At 26.7% G+C, this 24,020-nt stretch overlaps 5 protein-coding genes across 6 annotated transcripts in view; 3 read left to right on the top strand and 2 right to left on the bottom strand.

Annotated features, from left to right (window-relative positions):
* The first annotated feature begins 2,891 nt into the window (after nt 1–2,891).
* LOC126900161 (protein YIPF3-like) lies at nt 2,892–4,895 on the top strand. Its single transcript, XM_050675638.1, has one exon. It carries the CDS (start codon nt 3,038–3,040, stop codon nt 3,686–3,688), a length of 651 nt encoding a protein of 216 aa, XP_050531595.1. The 5' UTR covers nt 2,892–3,037; the 3' UTR covers nt 3,689–4,895.
* Nucleotides 4,896–5,766: 871 nt separating this feature from the next.
* Nucleotides 5,767–8,574, top strand: LOC126900159 (tRNA pseudouridine(38/39) synthase). Of its 2 annotated transcripts, XM_050675635.1 has the most exons (8): nt 5,767–5,932; nt 6,138–6,241; nt 6,840–7,041; nt 7,260–7,454; nt 7,522–7,826; nt 7,884–8,027; nt 8,209–8,342; nt 8,435–8,574. In XM_050675635.1, the coding sequence occupies exons 1-8, from the start codon at nt 5,867–5,869 to the stop codon at nt 8,506–8,508; spliced, it is 1,224 nt and encodes a 407-aa protein (XP_050531592.1). In that variant the 5' UTR covers nt 5,767–5,866; the 3' UTR covers nt 8,509–8,574. The 2 variants fall into 2 exon arrangements, with proteins under 2 accessions (XP_050531592.1, XP_050531593.1); XM_050675636.1 differs by lacking the exon at nt 6,138–6,241.
* Nucleotides 8,520–10,270, bottom strand: LOC126900158 (lethal(2)neighbour of Tid protein). Its single transcript, XM_050675634.1, has one exon. The coding sequence runs from the start codon at nt 9,828–9,830 to the stop codon at nt 8,556–8,558; it is 1,275 nt and encodes a 424-aa protein (XP_050531591.1). The 5' UTR covers nt 9,831–10,270; the 3' UTR covers nt 8,520–8,555.
* A 9,783-nt stretch (nt 10,271–20,053) lies between these two features.
* On the top strand, nt 20,054–20,654 carry LOC126900162 (uncharacterized). The gene is made up of 2 exons (XM_050675640.1): nt 20,054–20,221; nt 20,332–20,654. The coding sequence occupies exons 1-2, from the start codon at nt 20,143–20,145 to the stop codon at nt 20,544–20,546; spliced, it is 294 nt and encodes a 97-aa protein (XP_050531597.1). The 5' UTR covers nt 20,054–20,142; the 3' UTR covers nt 20,547–20,654.
* Nucleotides 20,655–22,156: 1,502 nt separating this feature from the next.
* LOC126900160 (unconventional myosin IC-like) overlaps nt 22,157–24,020 on the bottom strand; it is a 7,087-nt gene continuing 5,223 nt past the window's right edge. The window contains exon 6 of the mRNA XM_050675637.1: nt 22,157–22,700. Coding sequence (XP_050531594.1) covers nt 22,592–22,700 — 109 coding nt within the window. The 3' untranslated portion in view covers nt 22,157–22,591. The remainder of the gene's footprint in view (nt 22,701–24,020) is intronic.

The raw sequence follows: 24,020 nt of genomic DNA, 5'->3' as shown, positions 1-24,020 counted from the left end.
AAATATCGATCAAATTTATAATACATATAGAACATGATGTTGGTTTTAGTGAGTGGTTTCTTTTAGGTATATCTAATGGTACAATTAATGTTTTATAATTGAAATATTCAAATAAATATTTAAAAATATTACAATTTGAAGTTTCAACGTTAGAGAGTAATTTAGTTGTTTCAAAATTACTACTAAAATATTTAATTTCAAAAGAGCCCTTTAAAGTAGACTGTATAAATAAGTTGGGACATTAGTAAGGTTTAAAAAATTTATTGAAATTCAGCCAATGGACTTAATTTTATAATTATTTACGTTATGTAGACGTTTTATATGAGAAAGGTTACAATCACGTTTTAACGTTTTTTCTGCTCATACAACTGTCATTTGCGTATGTAATTTTGGTATTAATATATTATGTTAATAGCAATATTATTGATCTTTATTTTAATTAGTTACATAAAAATATCGATAAAAATTTTGTTTTTGTATTTCCTGGGTGTGATTTATGTTCTTTCTTACATAAATTATTTATAAATGTTTTAGTGCGGCGACATATAATAAACATATCTGAAGTGTAATTCAAGGGGACAAAATACTTTATTTTTCATTTTATAAAACTTGAATTTCTTTTTATTGTATATAAAATATTAATTTTATTAATTAATATTGAGTAATGACTTATTTTTATTTTCGCATACAATTTTAGTCATGTAATTTAATGAAATAATTTTTATTTTTGGTAAAAATCCAACGTAACTCTACAAAATACGTTTAATACTTATTTTGAAATAAAGGAGGTTAATAATACATTATTTTATTAAATTTAAATATCTAATCTAATAATTTGTACTATAATTTCTTTTTATTATCTTATTTATTAACAATATTTTTCGAGAAAAAAATTTTTCCTTATCGAACTTTTTTTTTCACTCATTTTAATTCAATTATATGATATTGAATTGCAAAATTAATAAATTCAATAAACTTTGTGATTATTTTGTTAATTCAGGCAATAAATACCTGGTTAATCACTTATTTGTTTAATTATTAGCTCGTTAAATCATACTTAATACTAACTAGACTAAATCCCATCATTATGGGGTGAGAGTTTACAATAAAGTAAGAGTACGGTTTTATTTTTCATTTTGTTTCAGTTCATTAAATAGATTTCTAATATTTTTTAATAGTTTGTCTAGCTTAAAAAAAATTATTTATAAATACCATACACTACAAGTTATATACGATAAAAAAAAGTGTACACTTTTACCCTAGATTATTCTAATGATCAAAATGTTTACGTTATATTATACAAAACCAACAGAAATATACCTATCTTCGCCAGTGGCAGTCAAGTGGGAGGGAATTAGGAGAATGAATCCCCCATTGAAAATTTTTTAGTTTTCATTACACAAATATTATATTTTGAAACTTAACATTAGCTAATTTGAAAGTTGTCGAGTACAATTAAAATGTAAAAATTATTAATTCCACAAATTGGGGACATTAAATTTTAAGTCTTGGTTATTATTTAAAATGCAAGAAAATTCAATGGGGTTACAATTCTAAAATAAATCAAATATTAGAAGTTTACGTCATAAGAAGAAAGCCGTTTATATTTATTTAGTCAATAATGGCATTTTGATAAAGTAAATACAATAAATAAACCCTGAATCATAGGAGTACAGTACTTACGATAGTTTTTACCATAAAGGTTTTCTACTCATCATAACAAAATCATTTAATATATTTAATAGTAGTCAACTGTTAAGGTTGAAAAAAATTATAATTTTGAACCCAAATACCATTGTAGTTTTTTAAGATTTTTTATATATGAGTAGTTTTTTTTTGTAATTATCCAATTTAATCCAACGATTGCAATGCAATACAAGCTTATTATCAGTTATTATTTGTTTCAAATTGTCATATCTGAATTTGCAAACTATTTGCATATACTGTAATAAAAAAAAAGTAAACTAAACTTTATAAAATTCAGTAAACTCAACTTAACTATTAAATTTTTTTTACACATTTTTTTATTAGATGGCTAATATTTTTTTTTGATACGTTAAAAAAATGTTTTATAAAGTACTAACAAAATCATCCAATAATAAACAACCAATTTTGGTAAGGAATTTATGTATCTACTAATTTTTCCAATTATTAAAAGATAATTATAGGGAGTGAAAAGTAAAAAAATAGTTTTGCAATACCTAAGGGGTGGGTAGCGATTTTACACTTTAGCGTTACTGCACGTACTTCTCCATTAACTATGCAATGCTAATAAAAAAATGTTTGTTTAACCCATCAACGCCGAGAATTATTTTTTTTCAAACTTTCTATTTTTTTTACTAAAAACAGATTAATATACAACACAAAAATAAAAAAAAATTATTTTGACACAAATTATGTCAAAACAAAGTAAAAACAATGTATTATCGGTGTGCGTGATAGCCGATAAGTAGTTACATTCGGGTATTCTAAGAACGCGCGATAAAAATAGCAATACGAATGTCACCATATGGGGACGCCAGTCGTTGATGGGTTAATTTTTTGAGTTTAAAATATAACACAGAATAACTAGAAAGTAAAGTAACCTAAATTAACATTGACTTAATTTTAAGTTATAGTGAAGTTTTTGGGTGAATATCAAACAAAGTGTATTTACTTTGTTTTAAAGTTTCTCTTCTGATTGTTCTGTGACATTAACATCCAGTTATCTAATTATTTCTTATCACATTTTCATAAGTTTTTTTTTATTAATCTTACTAAATTTTAAATGAAAATAGTTACGAGATGTCAATTAACTTCTCAAAATGGTTTTTAAATTTATCATGCAATATTTTATGAATCATCCACAATTGGTGGATAAATTAGCAAATTCTAACTCAATGAAGGCGGCTGCACGATTTGTTGTTCATAAGTTCATTAAAGCTAAATCTTTAACAGAAGACGTGAAAACTGAAAAAGTAGAAGTAATATTGAAAAATTGGTCTGAGAAATTAAAAGAAATAAATAACAAATTAGATGGTAAAAAGTAATTTTTGAGATGGTTATAAAGAAGTCAAGAATTAAAGATCATTCAATTGTATTTTTGGGCTCACATCCTTCAAAGAAAAAAGGTGGAATTAAAGAAATAATATCTCATTTTATAATATCTCCTGGTGATTTGCTTAAGAGAATATTACATTCATTTTTACCTCCTTTTCGTTCTTATTATGTTCATATTGATTTCATGGGACCTGTTTTGGCATTTGTTATTTTGGCTACTACACTTAGTTATGGGCATGCTTACAAAATTACATCTGCTGTATATCATCGATCACCTTCAGAAATTTTATTTTTTTATTGCTCTTTGATGCCAGTTCTTTGTTATATTTTAACTCGACTAGGACAATCAAAAATTTCTTTTGTACAATTGATATCATTACTAGGATATGGTTTGTATGGATATGTTTTCACACTAATTATTAGTTTTATATCAGATGAGACGAACAATATTTTATTTTTTATGGCTATGATAATATTTACTGGATCTAGTGTTTTAAGAGTATGTTTAATAGTACTTGTAACTATCAAAATACCAGTGGTTAGACTTCTAGTATGTAGTATTATTGCAATTGTACAAGTTTTATTTGTTGTGTTTTTGTACTTTACATTTGTTCATTCTAGTTTTAAATTTGTAAAAATTAAAAAATAAAATTGTATTAATTAGTTTTTGTGAATAGTTATCATTAAAATGTAGTTATAATACTTTAAGAGTTAAATTATTACAATAGTGTTAGGAATTAATGATTTTATTTATATATAAAATTGATCACAGTATAATATAGTTTAATCACTCTACAAATATATTTCAAACTTAATCAAATTTGAAAAAAAGTTCAAGTATGGATTTTTACACCATTTACAATTCACATTAAGTTAATAAAATATATAATAATAACAGTAGATATATTAACTTATATATTTAAATATAACAAAATAAAATCAAATATTGGTTAATTGAGCAACGGGACCTGGAAGGTAGTCGGATAAATAATTACCAGCCTAAAGAATGTTATATATTATCCATGACCATGGCGCATTAGTGAACTACTCTCTTCCATCTATATTAAACTACTGATTACAATAGTGTTTGCAACTATTATTTAATAAAATAATATTTTACTGAATAAAGCACTTCAATAGGTTACTCCTTCCATTTTTACTTTCATAACTGAATGTTACGTACTCTGATCTAATAGACCAGAGACCCGGTAAAATAAGAAAAGAATGATTTATTTTTTTATTGAAATAGTTATTAACTATATTCTATACTAGGAACCTAGTATTTTTTGGTATGTGAAGTAAAGTGGCATTAAATGTAAGCCAAAATTAAGACGTGGTGAGGTCCAGGATCCAAAATTGAAGTATAATTTCTACATCATAGGTATCATTTTAGCTTTATAGTTTATATTAACTATAGTAATTATTTATTATATACCTATTGTATGCAATCATAGTACATCAAACTAAAAATCTAAAAAAATGACTAATTTCTGGTTTGAAAAAAGATCAGTTTTATTAATTTTTTTTCATGTTGAATGAATAATGTTGATGGCAGAAAAACATTAAATTTTAGATATTTTAGTGTCAATATTTGAGAAATTGTATTATGCAATAAGTTATTGGTACAAGATATCGTTCAGGGCGAATTGAGAAGGCTAGGGGCAGAGTTCCCAGTTTACAATTAAACCCCCAAAATTTAGCAAAATTATGTTAATTGATATATAAAAATTATTTTTTTGAGGGAGAAAATTAAATTTAGTTTCCCCAATAAAAAATTGACGATCCTATGCTTAAAAAAATGTTTAAAATGCCTTGAATCAATTAAATTATAGTATTTTACAAAAAAAAAAAAAAAAGGTAATTAGTTGATTTATAATTTGTTAATTTTTAGAAAACTTGTTTACCTGTGGTAAATTTAAATATTTATTTAGTGTATAAATTATAAACTAACAAAATATATATTATATAATAAATTTGTAACTAGGGGAGTATCTGAACTCAGTTCTTATTTTTTTTAGTTTTGATTTTAGATATTGTGATTAGATTCCTACTAACAGAAAGTGTGGTCTAGGAAAGTACATGATTTTGTCGTCCTAGCAAATTAGTTTCAGTGCGAAGTTGAGAAGGTAGTAATTTTATCATGATGTGTTTATTTATTAATTTGTCAATTTAATTAATATAATTTTTTTCAAATCATTAGTTAACTAAATTGTGAGGAGTTTTGAAGGATTTTAACATATAGCAATTAAACATTTTTGTTTAAAATGAAACCTAAAACAAAAAAAACCAACGATTTTTTTCCGTTTACAACTCTACCTATATACTACTACACGAAAATGATCAATTTTCGTTCTATATTGTACAGAGAAAATGTCCAATTATTTTAATCATGGTCTCTTAAACTTCTTTCCGATTTGAACCTAGATTCTACTCGTTACAATAAATTAAGATACATGTATTCTAGTCATAGGCGTTGAGTAGAAAGATTTTGAGGGCTAATTTTTTAATTGAGAGAGCAAAGTCACTAGCACTTGATGCTAAAGATCTTTGTTTAACAATTAAATATTTATTGTATATCAATACCGTATAACTTCAAGTGATATCGATTTTTAAATTATGCCGTTAACCTTTCACTGAAAATTGCAAACTTGCTATCATACAATTATTTTTCAAGACTAGTGATAATGTATTTCTAGTAATAAATTATTTCTTATTTTAATAATAATTATAAATTTTTTACTAACTTATAGTATCATTTCTATAAATAATTAACTTTCTATCGTTCATTAAATTAATTGCGATTTTTATTATTAAATTTATTCATATAATGTCTAATGAATTTAATCCTAAAATTGAAAATTCAATTGAGGATCTTAAGAAATTATCGAAAGAAGTGAGTATTTTACGTTTAATTATACATAGTTATATACTCTAAAGAAAAAAAATTATTATTAACCTTTTTATCTATTTCTGAGGTTGAAAACTATATACATAAAATATAGTTAAAAGATTGAATTATGTAGTTAAGCTGCAAAAGTAAAAACTATTTTCTTTAGAGGTAACTAAATTTTATTTCATTACATAAATAATCATTTTAGGAACTCATTATTAAAGTTCAAGAGTTACAAAATCTAAATGTTAATAACAAGAACAAAAAATTAATAAAAAACAACAAGTTAAAACGAAATTTTGATTTTAGCAAGTAAATATGTATTTTGTCATATGTATTTCAGAAATTAATATTACTTTGTTTTTTGAATATTTTAAATATAATAGTGTATTATGATTTTAAAAGAGTTATGGCTTAATTTTAATAATACTAAAATATTTATAGTTAAAAATTTTTTTAGATTTTTGTACAACATAAAACTTTTGATTATTAAAATTTATTTTGTAATATTTTCTATTTCACTACACAAATATTAAAATATTGTATAATTTAAAATTATACTATTTTTTTTTATAAGTTTCTCAAATTTTCTATTAATCTATTATTGGTGTTTGACTTTTGATCTCAGTTTAATCAAAAACTTTTATTTCTTCCTATGTGGAGATCTAGATTGGGCAATGAGGTAGTCACCCTTCCCAGTAAAGATTAAATTTGATTGTTAATTAAATTTTTTGTATAGAAAATTTCAATATAATATTTTAGTTTATCTCTGTAAATTCACTTTATATCAGTGTCTATTTTATTTATAATATAGTATTTTTAAGTATTTAAATTGAGGTTCATGATGATACTTTTAATGTAATTTATATTTGAAAAAAAGTAACTAACTATGTATATTTATCATCAATAGATATCATAAAAGACACATAGCATTTAAATTGTTATATTTGGGATGGGATTATCAAGGATTTGCTACACAAGATAATACTGAGAAAACAATTGAACATGAGTTATTTCGTGCTTTAACCAAATGTTGCTTGATTGAAAGTCGCCAAGTATCTAATTATCATAGATGTGGTCGAACTGACAAAGGAGTTAGTTCATTTAGTCAGGTAAACATTTTATATGAGTATATAGTATATTTAAATAAAAATTTTCAAGTTATAAATTTTATTATATATTTCTATTTATATAAATATTAGACTATAATATTTATGAAAATAGCTAATATTTCTAAGATTTGTAATTTAGGTGGATTATTCATTGTAAAATTTGTATAATAATTTTAAATTAAGTGTTCAGTATTGAATATTTTCAATCTCAATTTCAGGTTATATCATTAACTGTTCGTAGCAATGGCAATGATTATAATGAACTAAATTACTGTAAAATTCTTAATAGATTATTACCAAAAAATATCAGAGTTATAGCTTGGAGTCCAGTTCCTGAAGATTTTAGTGCAAGATTTGATTGTATTTCAAGAACCTATAAGTATTGGTTTCCTAGGGGAAACCTTGATGTAGATGTATGTAAAATTAGGTTTTCATCATTATTGTACATGATTTTTTTTCGCTAATTAAGTTATATTTTAGTTAATGAACAATGCTATACAACAAATAGTTGGTTCTCATGACTTTCGTAACTTATGTAAAATGGATGTTGCAAATGGTGTTACTAAATTTGTCAGACATATAATTAGTGCTAAAGTTCAAGTATCATCTATCAACAATCAATTTACAAAATGCAGAGGTTATGATATGTGTGAACTTACAATTGAAGGTCAATCTTTTTTGTGGCATCAAATTCGTTGCATAGTTTCCGTTTTAATTTTAATTGGACAACATAAAGAAGATGAAAGCATATTAACTAGTTTATTAGACATCAATTTTTGTCCAAGGTAATTAAATATAATTTCATAAATAATATTTTATTTTAGTTTTAAAATTTGTTGTAGAAAGCCTCAATATTCATTAGCTAGTGACTTACCTTTAAATTTGTTTTGTTGTCAATATGAAAATATTAATTGGATTGTTGACAAGGTATCTTTATGTGAAGTTTCTTTGACATTACAGTGTTTTTGGGCAAATAATATGATTAAGTAAGGAAATTTAATTATTTTAGATTATTTTGTTACCATTATTTATTATTATTATTTTGAACATTTAAATAATATTGACATTATTAAGTTTTACTTTTCTCATCACATAAATAATTTTAGTTATAAAAATTGTTAAAAAAACTTATTAAAGTAATTATATTTTAAATTTTGATATTCTTAGAGCGACAATGTTAAGTGAAATGTTAAAAAGTATTGAAGAATTGTCACCAGGTGTTTCACATTCACAAAGTGACTGGTTAATTCAAGGTGTAAAATCTAAAATTTATCAACCTTTGTTGAAACGTCCGGCTAGTGGTAATTTAAGTTTTAAATTTATCATGATATTCTCCCTTATCATTTATATTTATTACATTTGTGAGAATGATATAATGTTTTTTTTTTTTTAGAAAGTTTAGAAAATAGAATATTACATTATACCAAAAAAGGGAAAATTAAGACAAATGACATTGTAGAAAAATAAAAAACAAAAAATTAATAAATGTGAAAAATATATTGTTCAAAATATAACTATTTTTTCTTAATTGAACCATATCTATATCTATACCTATGTAATCCATAAAGAATCATACAATGGCAAATGTGTAATAAAGCACTACTTAATGCTGTAGCTGGATATGTGTTCCAACAAATTTCAATCAATCCAAGTATAATTAGTCTGAATTTATTGCCATATGGCGTTGACCATAACAAAAATGGTAGAGTGTGATAATACCATACATAAAATTGATAATGAAGAGATCGACTAAACATGATTCCAATAAAATTAGCAGTGAACATAGGTAGAAGAAATAGATTTGCACTAATGTCCATGTTTATACTGATTTTTTTTTTCTTCAGTTGTGGTTTTAAATCATGTTCAATTTGTTTCATTTTTGCATAAGAGTTTAGGTATTTGAACCACGTAGAAGTAAAACAAAGTAGTACTGTTATATGTATCATCAGTAAAAGAATGTGAAAATATCCACTTACAAATATGTTAGGTGGAATAAATTTCCAATTAACTGACCATTTGTATAAGAAAATTCTGGATAAATCAAAGGCACCTTGAATATAATTAATTGGATTTGTAAGTAGGAAAGGTAAGCCAAGTATAAGTTGTATTAGAGCACAATATGTTATATGTTTAATCGTTCCATAGGTTCCAAATTTAGTTATATAAGCAATTAAAAGAGCTGGAGAATAAAGTAAGATATTCATCTTGATGGAAACTGCTAAACTATAAATTATACTACCACATGTCCATTTATTCTTCAAAAACATGTATAATGATAAATATAATAGGATAACTGCGATAGGATCATTGAATAAACGTAATACATAAATTGAATGAATACGATATGATGAAAAACATTGTAATAACATTACAAATGGTGGCACTTTTTTACTTCGTTCATGTATTTTGAAAACCAGATAAATATTTATTAAATAAAATAACATGTATAAGTATTGAGCAATTCTGATATTTTTGCCATATTCAGTCAAATAATAAAGTATTGTAAATGTATAAACAAATCCAGCTGGGTAAACTAATGGACCAGTGTCACCTTTCAGTTTATTATAATCAAATGTGCCATTGTTAACAACACCTTCAACTTCTTGCATATATGCTTTCCAATCGATTTCTGTGTACTTGACTTTTTGAATAATGTACAGATTTAATACAAATTCTATAATTAATACTACCCATTTAATATAAATTGTATAGGAAGGATCAAATAGATATAGCTTGATTTTTTCAAGTATATAATGAGCCTTCACAGTTTTTCTACATATCTTCCACATAACTTTTTATTAATTTAAAACAGAAAAAAAACTATAGACACTAAAAGTTAAAAAAATTACATTGAAATTACTACTTAAATTAAGATATTACAAGATAATATATCGTAAGATTTTTAATGTAAAAATTATTAATGATCTGATTAACCGGCGTAATCTTGTTTAACAGTAATTGGTAATTCAATATGGATCAGGATTATAACTATATTCTGATAATAGAAGATTTAGTCTTATCAATTATTTAGATAATATAACAATTAGCACGGTTATAGATAAGACAGTTTGGGCCGACGTTTTCTTTACTACAACCTGAAATACAGTTTGTCACTTCGAAAGCAGCTGTTTAAGAATTGCGAGTTTTACGGATAGCGTTCAAGTAGTCAATTTCAACCAATCAACGCATAGTGTAAAGTCACGGGATCATTTTTTCATTATTATAAAATAAAACAGACACCACATCCGCTTCTAGCAACTGATGAATTAACAATAAAAAATAATTATTGCCAAATTAGCAATCATCCTAAATACTATTGAAACCTGTTAATGGAATAGGTTAAGTTATTCATTTAAATAAGAGCTTACGTATTCATATGGTTGTTTATGGCGTTTTTGTAAAATCATTTTTAACATTGTTGCAATGCGTAAGCAAACGTAGGTTAACCTTATAGTAAAAAATACACAACACGTTAAGACAATATAATTCTTTATTAAGACGAGTTGAATGTTACAAACAAAGATAATCAGCGAAAACTGGATGATATTGAGATAGTTTATTAGCATTTTATATTGATGAGTGTTATCAATTATTAGGGCCGCCCAGGACGAAAAATAGATACTGTCGGTGTCAGTCGGCGTTTGCCGATGGTGGGCCGTGCCAAAAATAGCCACAGGAATCAAAAGATTCCCTGGTTATTTTTGGCCGCGAAATACTCCTGCACCAGTCCAGATGGTCGGTCGAGACATTTCCTAATGGGTTAAATCGATAATATCTCCATCCTCCTTCATTGGGTCTGATTGATGCATTGTTGGGGTAGATGGTTGAACTATGGCCATTGGTCATAGCTGAGGCATCTCCATTCGGCCCACGAATTCCTCTAGCTCCTGTATTACATCTTACATGGTAATGTTCTTGTTATCAGGTGGCACAACCAACGCTTTGTCTCCTACTTTGACTAATTCTGGTGTATTGACTACTGGTGTTTCGAGCGATCGTAGAAGTCCTTATTTTAGACAGCAGTGTTGTTTTCTAAATTTAGAATGAAATTTAAAGCCGTACCTTCCAAAAAAGCCGGTAAAAATTGAACTTTTTTTTCCTCGGTTCATTCATTTATGATTCTGGTCCTCTTGTATCGTTCAAGAAACAGGTCTATGTTTTCATGAATTTCTCCCCTAAACTGACCTGTCTTAAAGAATGGCTTCCTACGGTTCTTGTTGTCATCACTAGCCATGTTTTTGGTATACAATACGGTAAAAGACTCGTTAAGATCTACAACAAAATCTTCCGGCAACCAATAACCTTTAATGTACCTAACCAAGCAGTCTCTTTTGCTCTAGAGTGCCAGTGGTAGTTAGTTTTCTTTTGTTCAGTTCAGTAATGGCTTTCTCTGTGTTTAGTTTATGTGCCCAAATTGTCTTGTAAGATAAACGTTCGTTTTCTTCTGACGCTGTTAGGTTAAGCTGGATGAGGGATTTTCCTCTTTGGTCATCAAGTGTTGGATAAATTGGTTTTATTATTTATAATTTTGTTTTTATAGTATAATAACAACCCTAATGTAATATATAAAGGTTATCTTTATTGGGTGCCACTCTGTTGTAACACACAACAAAAATATAGGAAAAGGGGTGTAGTAGAGGTATAGAGTGTACAAAAATGATGAGTCTGCTGCCTGGGTATTCACGCACGTATGATCATAAGGCAGTTACCGTGCACGGCTGACACTCCGGATTAGCTGTGGGTGTCGAAAGGCCGTTGTTATAGGAAGGGAATAAGGGTAATACCTAGGTATGAGGTGCAGACGAAGTGCAAGACACAAGTACTCTGAAATGTCATGAACATGAGTAGGTAGGTGTAATAGAAAAACAAATACTTGACTTTATGCAGTAAGCCGGTCAGCGACAACTGAGTACTGATTTTGATAAATGACATAAAGCACTGAAAACGACTGCCACGATGGCGCAAGGTATTTTGGGTTTAAATAGTAATTCGGACGATTGCCAATTTTGCAATAAATATTAATCGTCAATTCATCATTCTCTAGAAGCGGATGCGCTATCTGTATTTTATTACATAAATTTTTTTCAATAATGGTAACGTGACACCATCACAATTGTTTACTCAAGTTTTCTAATTTGGATATATGTTGTGCCATATTATCATTTTTATCCATTACATAACTAAAAAATTTTTTCTGAATCATTATAATTGATTCATCAGACTTTTGTTCATATACACTTAGTAATTTATTCCACATACCTTTTGATATGTCCCAGTTCATTATGCAGTCTAATGACTGCTTTTCTACTGACATAACTATAAAACGTCGAGCCTTAGCATCTGTCATCAACCATTTTTGTTGCACTTGTTCTAAACGTATTGAACTTCTTACAAATATGATATCGAACATCTGTATGTTTAGTTCGTTTATGGAATTCTAGAATTTTCGCCAATTTTATGATACTTTGATTGTACGCATATAAAACAGGCGTCTCTTTCTATGTTTCGTGAAGAATACAAGTGTTTCCACTTTTTAGTAGCGTCAACCAAGTTAGTTCCTGGACTGCTTGACTTAGTGCCATGTATTCAACCTCAGTAGATAAAATTTTGCCTTCGTGAACACCATGCTACTATTCCATTGGTTATCATGAAAATGTATCCTGATGTTGGTCGCCTAGTTGTTGTATCACCAGCATAGTCTGCATCACTATAACCATATAACTTAAGTTTCACCCAAGAATAAAAAAATAAATCATAGTTGTAGGTTCCTTTTAAATATTTTAAAATACGTTTCACCGCATTCCAATGTATTATCAGAGGCTTTTCTAAATAGCGACTGACAAGATTTACAGCAAACGTTATATCAGATCTTGTGACCTGACTTAGATATAACAAGCTTCTTACTGCTTCTCTGTATGGAACTTCCCCTGCTTGTAATGATTCAGAAAAATTATTATCTAATGAGTGTTGTGGATCTACAGAAATACATAGGGCGTTGGATTCAACTATATTGAATTTCTCTAAAACGCGTTGACAGTATAATGACTGATGTATAAATATCGACCCATCCGGTCTCTGATTTCAATTCCCAGAAAATGATTAATTTATCTGCTTTTGTCTCAAAGTAGCTTTTAAGGTACTTCAACATCATGTCCATTTACTTATCATTTGTTGCTGCTATAATCCCATCATCTACAAAAATAGCTTCAATCATTAATTGTTCATTTTTATTATGTACAAATACACATGGATCTGCATTTGTTTTTTTTAGATCACTGTTTAACAACAAATTTTTATTTTTTTTTATACCAGTATCTGGGTGTTTGTTTTAATCAAATCTTCGTTGAAGTTTGCAAACTTGTTTAGTTCCATCTTCATATCCTTTTCCCTGGTTCATATAAATCTTTTCATCAAGATCATCATATAAAAATGCTGTTTTAATATCAAATTGTCTGAATTTTAATTTTCTGGCTGCTGCTATTTCTAGTAATACTCTTATAGAGTCATACTTTAAAACTGGACTAAAACTTTCTTGAAAATCAATTCTACTTGTGCATTGCTTTTTATTACTAATCTGGCTTTAAATCTATCAACTTCTCCATTTTTCTTGAATTTGGTTCCATATACCCAGCCATTTTTAAGTATTTTTTTTATTTGTTGGTATATTTACTAATTTCCATGTTTCATTCTTTTTAGCTTCGATGCTAAGCTAAGAAGATATTAATTTCACCATGATGTGTTTTTTTTTGTGTCTGTTGCCACTTTTTCTCAGCTCTCACTGGACCGATTTCTTTCAATGATACGCCAAAAGATCACAAATAGTATCTAGTTGAAGACATTACCCCTAAAAATTGAAAAAATTTCCCTCGTTCTCCGTAAATGACAGAAATTTCCAAAAAAATTACAAATTTTGAAATCGGTAAATTTTTTCATTTTTTTCACTTTTTATTCTTGAAATTACCGTAATTCTCTCAAAAATTAACAAATCAACTTAATTTTTTTTATATTGAAATTTTAGATATTTCCCTTTCATTTTATATAATTTTTTTGAAAATCTAACAGTTAACCAGCTTACAGGGGGTGATTTAAAATAGCAATTTTTTTATAAAAATTAACTTTTTTAACATAACTTTTGAAATTGTTGGGGAAATACTGAGTTTAACTAAAGTTAAAAATGTAAAATATAAAATTGAGAATTTTAACTCAAAAATAGCATACGATAGCCATTTTCACCTTAAAGACAAAGTAAAGTCCCAATTTTTTTTTTTTCATAATAAAGGATATTACATTAGATTTAATTTAAGATTTATACAAAAGTGTCAGACTTTCCGGAACACTTTCAAAATTTTAGTTGAAAAAGTTGTCATTTTAAATACCCTCCCGTGGGCAGGTAAAGGGTCAGATTTATAAAAAAAATATAACATCTGATAGGTAAAGACATAATGCATCTATAAAAAAAAAATTATATTGAATTGTTCTTTTTTGAAAAAATTAACGATTTTTAAATTTGTAATTTTTTTGGAGGTTTTCTCCATTTACGGGGAACGAGGGAAATTTTTTCAATTTTTGAGGGTAATGTATTTGACTAGACACGATTTGTGATCTTTTGACGTATCGTTGAAATAAATCGGTTCGGTGAAAGCTGAGAAAAAGTGGTAACAGACACAAAAAAAAACATATTATAGTAATACTAATATCTTCTCAGATTCGCATCGAAGCTAAAAATAAAGGTCACGATGAAGACGAAAAGCATTCGGTAGCCATTTTAACCACGATGACAAGTCCAGAGGTCAAATTTTTTTTTTCCATAATAAAGTACATTACATTAGCTTTAATTTAATATATATATAAACTGTCAGACCTTAATTATATACGTTTGAATATAATCTTTGTTATTATTTTAGAGGCATGGGATAACAAACTAATAGTACGGTATTCTTCACATTTCTTTGCTGCTGTTTTCTTTGGGATGGGAATAATTAGGCTTTTACGTAATCTTCAGACAATTCTCTGGTTTCGTATATAACTTTGATAATTTGAAATAATTCCCTTTTAACTTTTTCTTCCGCCTCCTTCCAAAGCTCCGCTTGTATTCCATCGATTCCTGCTATATGCTTCATCACTACTTCCTGTCTTTATGAGGGTTTCTATTTCATTACACTTTTCTTCCAAATATTTTTCTTTTGCTTCCATCGATTTCCTAATGATTAGATTCCTCAGTTCTCTGTATTTTTTCTGTCCATCTATACTGTTCAAACTCTTGTATTTCCTTCTTTCCTCTATCATGTTGACTATTTCCATTCCTTTCTTGCTGCATTGTTGCTATTTCCTAGAGTTTTCGTTGCAGTCATTGTAATTGTATCTTTCAAGTTCTGCCATCTTTCTTTAATATTTTGGGATTTTTCAATAATTATATCATTAATGTCTTCACTATATGTTTTGTTTATTTTCTCATCTCTCAGATTTTTAATTTTCCATCGCACTATTTTCTTCTTTTTATCCATTATTCTTTTAAATTTAAGTTCGCATTTCATCATTACTAGATTGCGGTCGCTATCTATATCCGCTCCTGGGTAACTTCTATTTTTCTTTACTTGATTTTTAAATCTGATTTATTTTTCAGACAATGTAAAAAAAAAAATCGACTTTTTAAACAATTGCAATTTTATCTATTGTTTTGAAAGATATTGTTGTTATTACAATATTCAGAATATGTTAATAATAATAAAGTCTTAAATTTTCATATTAATAATTGTTAATGATATTTAATTTGATTAAAAATTATTATACGAATTTTAATAGTTATAATTTTCAAATAGACCTAATAAGACAAGGCACTATTTCGAAATTAATGATAAATTTGTACAATAATAGCTAATAGTCAAATTCATTTCACATAAACCATTATATAAATAACTCGAATTATAACGAGCGTAAGTCAGATCACTTGGCAATTTTTGGAGGCTTTGCGGTAACGTAGGCTTTGTCAAAGAGTGATTAATAAAAACCCAGCACAGGGGGTCGGGGCACAGTAGTGACGTGGCATAGTTGAATCAAGTATAATGATATCTGTCAGTGATTAAAATCACTATAAAAAAAAAGCTTCATCATTACTAGATTGCGATCGCTATCTATATCCGCTCCTGGGTAACTTCTACTTTCCTTTACTTGATTTTTAAATCTGTTCTTAACCATGATATAATCTATTTGGTATCTATTTATGTCTCCTGGCATTTTCCACGTGTATCTTCTTCTTCGATGGCGATCGAAGCAAGTGTTTGTGATTATTAAGTTATGTTTTGCACAAAATTCTAATAAGCGTTCTCCTCTTACATTTCGCGTTCCCAACCCAAAGGCACCCGTTACATTATTTACTTTTTCTTCCCCTACAACGGCATTCGAATCACCCATTACTACCAGATTCTCTTCCCCTTTAACATTTTCGATTATTTTATCTATATTTTCGTATACTTCTTCTACCTCTTCATCGTTACTATTTAATGTCGGCATATAGACTTGAACTACTATTGTATCTTTTGGTTTCGTCTGGAGCTTGACTAGAATGATTCTATCGTCATATTGTATATAGCCTTTAACTTTTTTTCCTAGGGTTTTATTCATTATAATCCCTACTCCTCCTGTGCCAGGTTTCTTCTCTGATGCTCCTGTATATATTATTCTATGGTCTCCGCTCCAAAAGTCTCCTGACTTTGGAAATGATCTCATTTCTGATATTCCAAGAATATCGATTTTCATCTTGTCCATTTATATTTTCAGATTCTCCAATTTTTCCCACATTGTAATGAAGTCCTTACATTCCAAGTTGCTATTCGTTTATATTCCTTCACATCCTTAACACTTCTTACCTCTCTTGTAGTCCCTACCCGGTGATCCGAACGGGGGACTATTTTACCTCCGGAATTTTATACTTGAGAAGAAGACATGTTGATTGCTGTTACTTAGGATATTAATACGGTGGTTTCCCGTTGCCTTCCGTATCGCAGTGCAGCTATCAGTTATACAGTTTCCCGTATCTGGGTGGCGTGTAGCTGATGAACCTACACCCAATATTGTAGTAGCTGCCTCCCTACTACAAGTCCCTTTTAGTCGCCTTTTACGACAGGCAGGAACAACCGATGGTCTATTCTAACCCCGACCAACAGGGGAAAATATATATTAGTATAATAATTTAAATATATACTGGTTTGAAAAAGTTACCTAGATATATAAACAAAAAATCTAAATATTGATTGAAAAACTTTAATTACAGGTAACAGAATTGAGAGTAACCTTTAGATAATTTTGTAAATCACTCTAAGTATTAAAATTAAAAATATTAGAGTTTTTGTTAACAGTTTGTTGATATTGGTTGAGTTTTGGTTAACATTTTGTTGATATTGGTTGAGTTTTTGTTAGTTAGAAAATTAAGTATTCATATTTAAGAATTAAAAAATGGAATCTCAAAAAAGTGCCAAGAACATACGGTTTAATCCTTATACAATGGCTAAAACAAATAAGGGTAATTACACAAATGAATATATACTTAAATAATATATAATTTTAGATGAAAAATTGATTACAATATAAATAATAATGTTTTCCAGATTGTTCGAGCTTTTTAAACAGTGGTATACCTAATACATGGGGTTGGACAGAAAATCGAAAATGTGAATTTGTACCAAAAGCGAAAAAAAATAATCGTAACACTAATAATGAATTAGTGGTTAAAATTGCTTCTATAAAAAAAGAATTGAATATTTTACTGGCGGAGGAAAATTACAGTGCTTTTTCTATTGACTGTCTTAAAACACAGATCAAGGCGCTACGAATTGAATGAGTTTTTTACATTTATAATATTATGTCATATAATACTATAACAGTTAACTGCATTAGTATTAATGATGTTTATTCATCAACATTTATGGTTTATATCATACTTTTAATATAATATCATGGTATTATAAGTATAAAAATAATATAAATAATGCAATTAAAAACAATTATCATCATAACAAAAATTTGTTTATGCTATAAAAAAATTATTTTCAATCATTATATTATATAACATAAGTATAAGTTATTTATTTAGTTAAATTAAATAAGTTTACATTTTTGTGTGGTAATATTGTGAAATATTTAATAATTTGTAAATATATTTTGTATTATAATTTCAAAATTTTTGTATTTATTTGATTGAGATAATTGATTAGGAAAAAAGATTGGTGCTTAAATTTCGAAACTGCATTAATTCACTAAAATTGGTATTTGTGTAGAGACCAAATTTCATATTTAGTACATTAATATTTCTATTTCTCCTGTTAATTTACTTTTGTCATTTACCACTTTTTCATAAACAAAACCTCGGTTATTTTTCATTTTTTATTTCACTGCTGTAGTTTAAAATGAATTGTAAATAGGAATACAAAAGGCCCAGAGGGGTATTACATTTTTGATAAACTTACTTACTTGTTAGATCATTCGCTATTGAATATAATAAAAAGTATTAATAAAATGTGATCGTTGATGCGTTTGTTAAAAGTTTTCAATTAGTGACCTTAATTATACTAAAGTTATTGATTATAAAGATGAAAGACAAACAATGATGAAGGCAAATGAGTAGGAATATCATTGTGAGCTTTTTCATTTAAATGAAGTACGGCTATCAAACATATTTCTTCCAAATCATTTTAATATCATCCAAAATACTTATTTTGTACATTATCTCTGGTAGCCAAAACAAATGGCAAAGAATTAATTGAGTTTACTAACAAAAACACATAAGTTGTTAATGTCGGTTATGTTTTGATAAACGATTTCTCAAAAATGCGATGATGATAAATGTCAATGGATTACTTTTGTTCGACTTAAGAAACTTTTAGTCGATTACACGGTTATAAGTTAAATGGATTTGCTTTGACCACTATTTGGGACAATATATTAGGGCGTTGTTAGGTTGTAAGTTTTCATTCAAAAAACCGCGTGCCTCAGGGCATTGAAAAAGTTTTATTTTTGGAATGACCGAACATTAGTAACATTTGATAGATTCTTTTACTGAATAAACCAACGCGTCATGTAATCTTGTAGAAAAAACTATTAGTAAGTTTTCCGTGTCAAACGAAATGTCTCGTATCTTGTTTATAAGAAAAACAAAACAACTGTTTCATTTTTGCGGGACATAAATTAAACGGGGCTTATGTATAATTAATTTTGTATTAAATTAATTAAAAGTTATTGCTTTGTTTTCTAGAGTAGAAGATTTCTTTAAGCACACAAAAATTACACAGTGTTAAAATTTATTAGTTCTATCTATTAAAACACTCCATAATGTTTATATTACTGAAATGTTTTATACAATATAAACATTGTAATGATAATCATTACATTGATTAGTTGAATTATGAGCGTTTTTTCTTTTGAAATGAAATTCTGTATTATTTTTAATGAGAATATTATGTTAAAATGTTCAATCAGAATTAAAAAAACAAATTTCCGGATGAATGTTTAACGAAGAATTGGCAATTTCAATAAGGGGAATGTTACATTAAAATTTGAAAATCACAACGGAATTCGGTAAGAAATAAAATGTTAATAATTTCCATTTTCCACTTAATTAAAAATTCGAATTGAACACAATGTATCCATCAAAATTGAACTCACAAAAGTGTCTTATGTAATAATAAAATTTCCGGGACCTACCAAACAAAAACAATAGTTTTGGAAAGTAATAACAACAATGATGATTTTTTCTCAGAGATTTTAGTCGCTTTAAAATGCTTTTAGAGAGTAATTAATATTTGCTATGATAATAAACTATCGATTAACTATTCAAATTGTGTTTATACTACCGAATATTTTATTTTTAGCATAAACTATTAAATAGTTTAAAAACTATTCGAATATATTGTTTAACTATCGAATAGTTTTAATAGTGGACAACTATCGAATAGTTAGATAGTTACTATTCGATACTTCGCATCACTAAAATCACGGCTATAAACAGCTGTAGTGATAATGTACGGAGTTAACAACACATTAGATAGATAAAATCATCTAGATGAATATCTGCGTGTATCATTCTTTTTAAGACTGGTTATAATTATAATGCCTCAAGGAAAATTTAAAAATAAGTCACAATCATCTTTTGTTAAAAAGAAGAAACCACAACAGAAAGCTAGGAAAGGTTTGTATACTATTTACTCTGAAATTATTTTATATAATTTCATTATATAAATAAATTTCATTATAAACCTTAGTTTTTCTGTATAATTGTTAATATGTTTATTAAAATAGCATGTCCTATGCCATCAAAGAAACATAAATATGAAGAAGGCCAACGAATTAAACGAATGATTAGTAAAAATGTAAATAAATTAGCTGAAGAAGAACTAAGGGCCTTAGCGACAGACAGTAAAAAGGTTTTTTTATCAAAGAAGAAAAAACAAGTAGGACAAACTGTTCAAACAGCTCCTAGTAAACCAAAAGAAATTAAAATTGCTAAAAAATAATTTTTTTAGTACTTTCAAAAAAAAAAAATAATGCTGTTTAAAATACAAAATGGATTTAAGTTCTTTGTGAAATTTATTTTAATGAATAAATGAGTTAAATAAGTGTTATGTCTGAAATATATGTATGATCTATGGAAATAACATTTTTAAAATTAATTTGTTGCCATTAAATATAATTTTAAAATAGGCAATTGAATTGTTATTTTAAAATTATGTTAACTTGTCTATTAAAATATAAAGGTGATTGATACAATAGATTCATATTTAGTGCTGTAATTTATAAAGAACTATTTTAATTAAGACATTGAGATTTTTCCTTTAATAAATTTATTTAGATATGGTATAAAACATATTTAAAAATTTTTTTGTTTTATTTTGGATTGGCAAGATGGCCATTTATGTATATCTGTAAAATATAGCATACTTAAGTTCATAATTTCAGAACCAATTAAATTGAGCTAATTATACTATCATCCTTTATAAAGTAGTTTTATTCTTAAATTTATTATTTTTCTGTGATTTTTGTTCAAGTTATTATTTGTAATGAATAATTGCTATTATTGTAATTACACAGTTACAATTATCTAACTCAATTGTGAAATTTTAGAACAAAAAGACAAGATAATTATTTTGTTAATCAATGTTAAATTTTATTTTAAAAGATGCTTAAGCGAATATTTTAAGTATATGAAAATCATAGTGAATATTCAAAAGTAATGGATCAGAATAGTAAAAGTTTAAAAGGGAAAAATTTAAACATAAACTAAATAATTGAATGTGTTCACATTTACATGCATTTTGTAAAAAGAGAATATCGCTTACATTCCAATTCTTTTTTTATGAAATGAATGTTTATATGTTCATGATTATTAATTTTTTATTTCATATTTATAGAGGATTGCTTGTAAAAAATTGTGAATTGGATCTTTTTAATCAATGAAAAGTTGAAAACTTCTTCCCTGTTTTACACCCAATCGTTAATTGTTCTCCATAAAAACAATAGAAAATTCATACTTTCAGTATAATACCTACCTTAATTGGAGTTTTATTCGAGAGCTAGAGTGATATTCTTGAAAAGAATTTTCACTACCAAATGCAATAAGTTGCAGCATGTAAATAATGCATTAATTCTTGATGTTTAGTGCTACCTGTTACCGAATTTTTTAAATTTTTAGTGAACATTGGAGCAATGCATTAAATACATGTATGTATATTTTTTGAAACATTTGTCTTTTTTAAGATTGTTTGATTTGTTTTTGCTTGTGAATAGTTTGAATTTTTAATAACTTAAGTGAAGGTACACAGAAGTAATGGAATACTAGTGTATTTTATGAAGGTTATAATATATCTTTCACAGATAAATTAATATATTATAAACAACTGTTAATACCTCAATAATAAACTAAAAAGTACCTTTATAGTAACTAAGTACTATTGTTGAAATATGAAGAAGTCATAAATTAATTTAAAAACAATATGTCTATATTACTTTGATCTTCAAACATATAAAAAATAAAATTATTGAAAATAATTTAAATTAAACATTTTTTTAATGATAAGTCAAAAGGTAAGTGACTGTAAGCTGATTAAGAAAAATAAATATCGAAATATACTTAAACAATTTACACATACATTTTGATTAAAAATAATTATTAAGATTACAGCATAGCTATTTTTAAAGTAAGTTATTAAAAAAATTTTTCTCTAAGTCTTACTAAATTATAAACTCAAAAAATAATCAAATATATTAAATTAAAATATAATTTGTGGCTAAAGCTGATTGAACCATTTATAGGATCTAGGCACTAATTGAAAAAAAAAATCATAAGCAAATCTTCTATAACTCAGCTATATGACATTTTTTTCTCAAAATGGTATTATAATGGGTGCTTTGCAAAATTAAAAAAATTTCATAAATCCAAGGCAATGACTATTATATCTAGTAGTCAATATGATCATTTTGAAACATATTCTATTTATAAATCAACATATTCTTTTGTTTATGTTATTTTTCAGCAAAATCATTTATAAGTTTCAAGGTTAATTTATCCACTAACAATGAGATTTTGGTTTTTTCCTTTTAAAATGCTTGATATAGTATTTTCTTTAAATTCGATTGTACCACTTTTTGATCCTCTAATATTATGTGTCATTCTGTCAAAAAATATAATAAAAAATATTAGACAGCTAGATTAGCTAGAAATTCAATGATGTTAGACAGTTCAGAGAATATTTTAACTAATAAACTTAGCTATGTAATGCAACCAGTGAAAATTTATTGTGGCCTAATACTTGTTATATAAAAAAAATAGTCCTATTTAAAAATGTACCAATGTTATATAAATTATAAAATTAATAAATAATAAACAAAATTGTATACAAATTATACGATTTTTACTTGGAAAATTATCTTATAAGTATAATAAATGTATACAAATAAATTTTTTTCCACAGCTACAATACTTGATTACAACTAAGTCATTTTTTGATGATCCCTTATATACCTATTATTATGGATTCAATCTCCCATTTCAAAAATTTCATAAATAAACTAATTAAAAAAAACCCAGCACGGGGGGGTCGCGGCACAGTGGTGACGTGGTATAGATGGATCAAGTATAATGATATCTGACAGTGATTAAAATCACTATCAAAAAAAAAACGCTTTGATGCAAATTTTTAGATACTGTTTAATTTTAAAAAATTGGTGGACTATTCCAAAAGCTACATGATCTGCTAGTTCATTATTAATATCCTAATTAAGATAAAGTATGTAGAATGAAAAAGGGATTATTAAAAAATATTATTTCTCATAAAAAAATAATGTTGATCCATACACTTTTCAATATGTCATAGCATTATAAAGTTAAAAATGTAAAATACAAAATCGAAAATTTTCACACAAAAATAGCATTCGATGGCCATTTTCACCGTGAAGATAAAATAAAGTCCGAAATTTTTTTTTGCATAATAAAGAATATTACATTAGCTTTAATTTAAGATATATATAAAAGTGTCAGATCTTCCGGAACATTTTCAAAAGTTAAGTTGAAAAAGTTGTCATTTTAAATCCCCCCTTGTAGGCAGGTTAAGGGTTAAATTTTCGAAAAAAATATACCAAACGAAAGGTAATAATATTACACATCTATATAAAAAAGAATTATATTGATATGTCATTTTTTGAAAAAGTTATGGCACTTTTAAGTAAAAAAAATTGAAAAAATTTCGAAAATTAGCGATTTTTAAATTTGTAATTTTTTTGGAGGTTTCCCCCATTTACGGGGAACGAGGGAAATTTTTTCAATTTTTGAGGATAATGTCTTCGACTAGATACAATTTGTGATCTTTTGACGTATCATTGAAAGANAATGTATTTGACTAGACACGATTTGTGATCTTTTGACGTATCATTGAAAGAAATTGGTTCGGTGAGAGCTGAGAAAAAGTGGTAACAGACACAAAAAAAAAAAAAAA

The sequence above is a fragment of the Daktulosphaira vitifoliae genome, unplaced genomic scaffold (genome assembly GCF_025091365.1).
Source record: "Daktulosphaira vitifoliae isolate Bord-2020 unplaced genomic scaffold, ASM2509136v1 Scaffold_3, whole genome shotgun sequence".
Classification (NCBI taxonomy): Eukaryota; Metazoa; Arthropoda; class Insecta; order Hemiptera; family Phylloxeridae; genus Daktulosphaira; species Daktulosphaira vitifoliae.
This window is presented reverse-complemented; position numbering and strand designations above follow the sequence as displayed.

Coding starts and splice junctions, on each gene's coding strand:
- LOC126900161 (XM_050675638.1), top strand. CDS start 3,038: ATGGTTATAAAGAAGTCAAGAATTAAAGATCATTCAATTGTATTTTTG.
- LOC126900159 (XM_050675635.1), top strand. CDS start 5,867: ATGTCTAATGAATTTAATCCTAAAATTGAAAATTCAATTGAGGATCTT. Junction 7,455..7,521: donor GGGGAAACCTTGATGTAGAT/GTATGTAAAATT, acceptor GTTATATTTTAG/TTAATGAACAATGCTATACA. Junction 8,028..8,208: donor TGGGCAAATAATATGATTAA/GTAAGGAAATTT, acceptor TGATATTCTTAG/AGCGACAATGTTAAGTGAAA.
- LOC126900158 (XM_050675634.1), bottom strand. CDS start 9,830: ATGTGGAAGATATGTAGAAAAACTGTGAAGGCTCATTATATACTTGAA.
- LOC126900162 (XM_050675640.1), top strand. CDS start 20,143: ATGCCTCAAGGAAAATTTAAAAATAAGTCACAATCATCTTTTGTTAAA. Junction 20,222..20,331: donor ACAACAGAAAGCTAGGAAAG/GTTTGTATACTA, acceptor TTATTAAAATAG/CATGTCCTATGCCATCAAAG.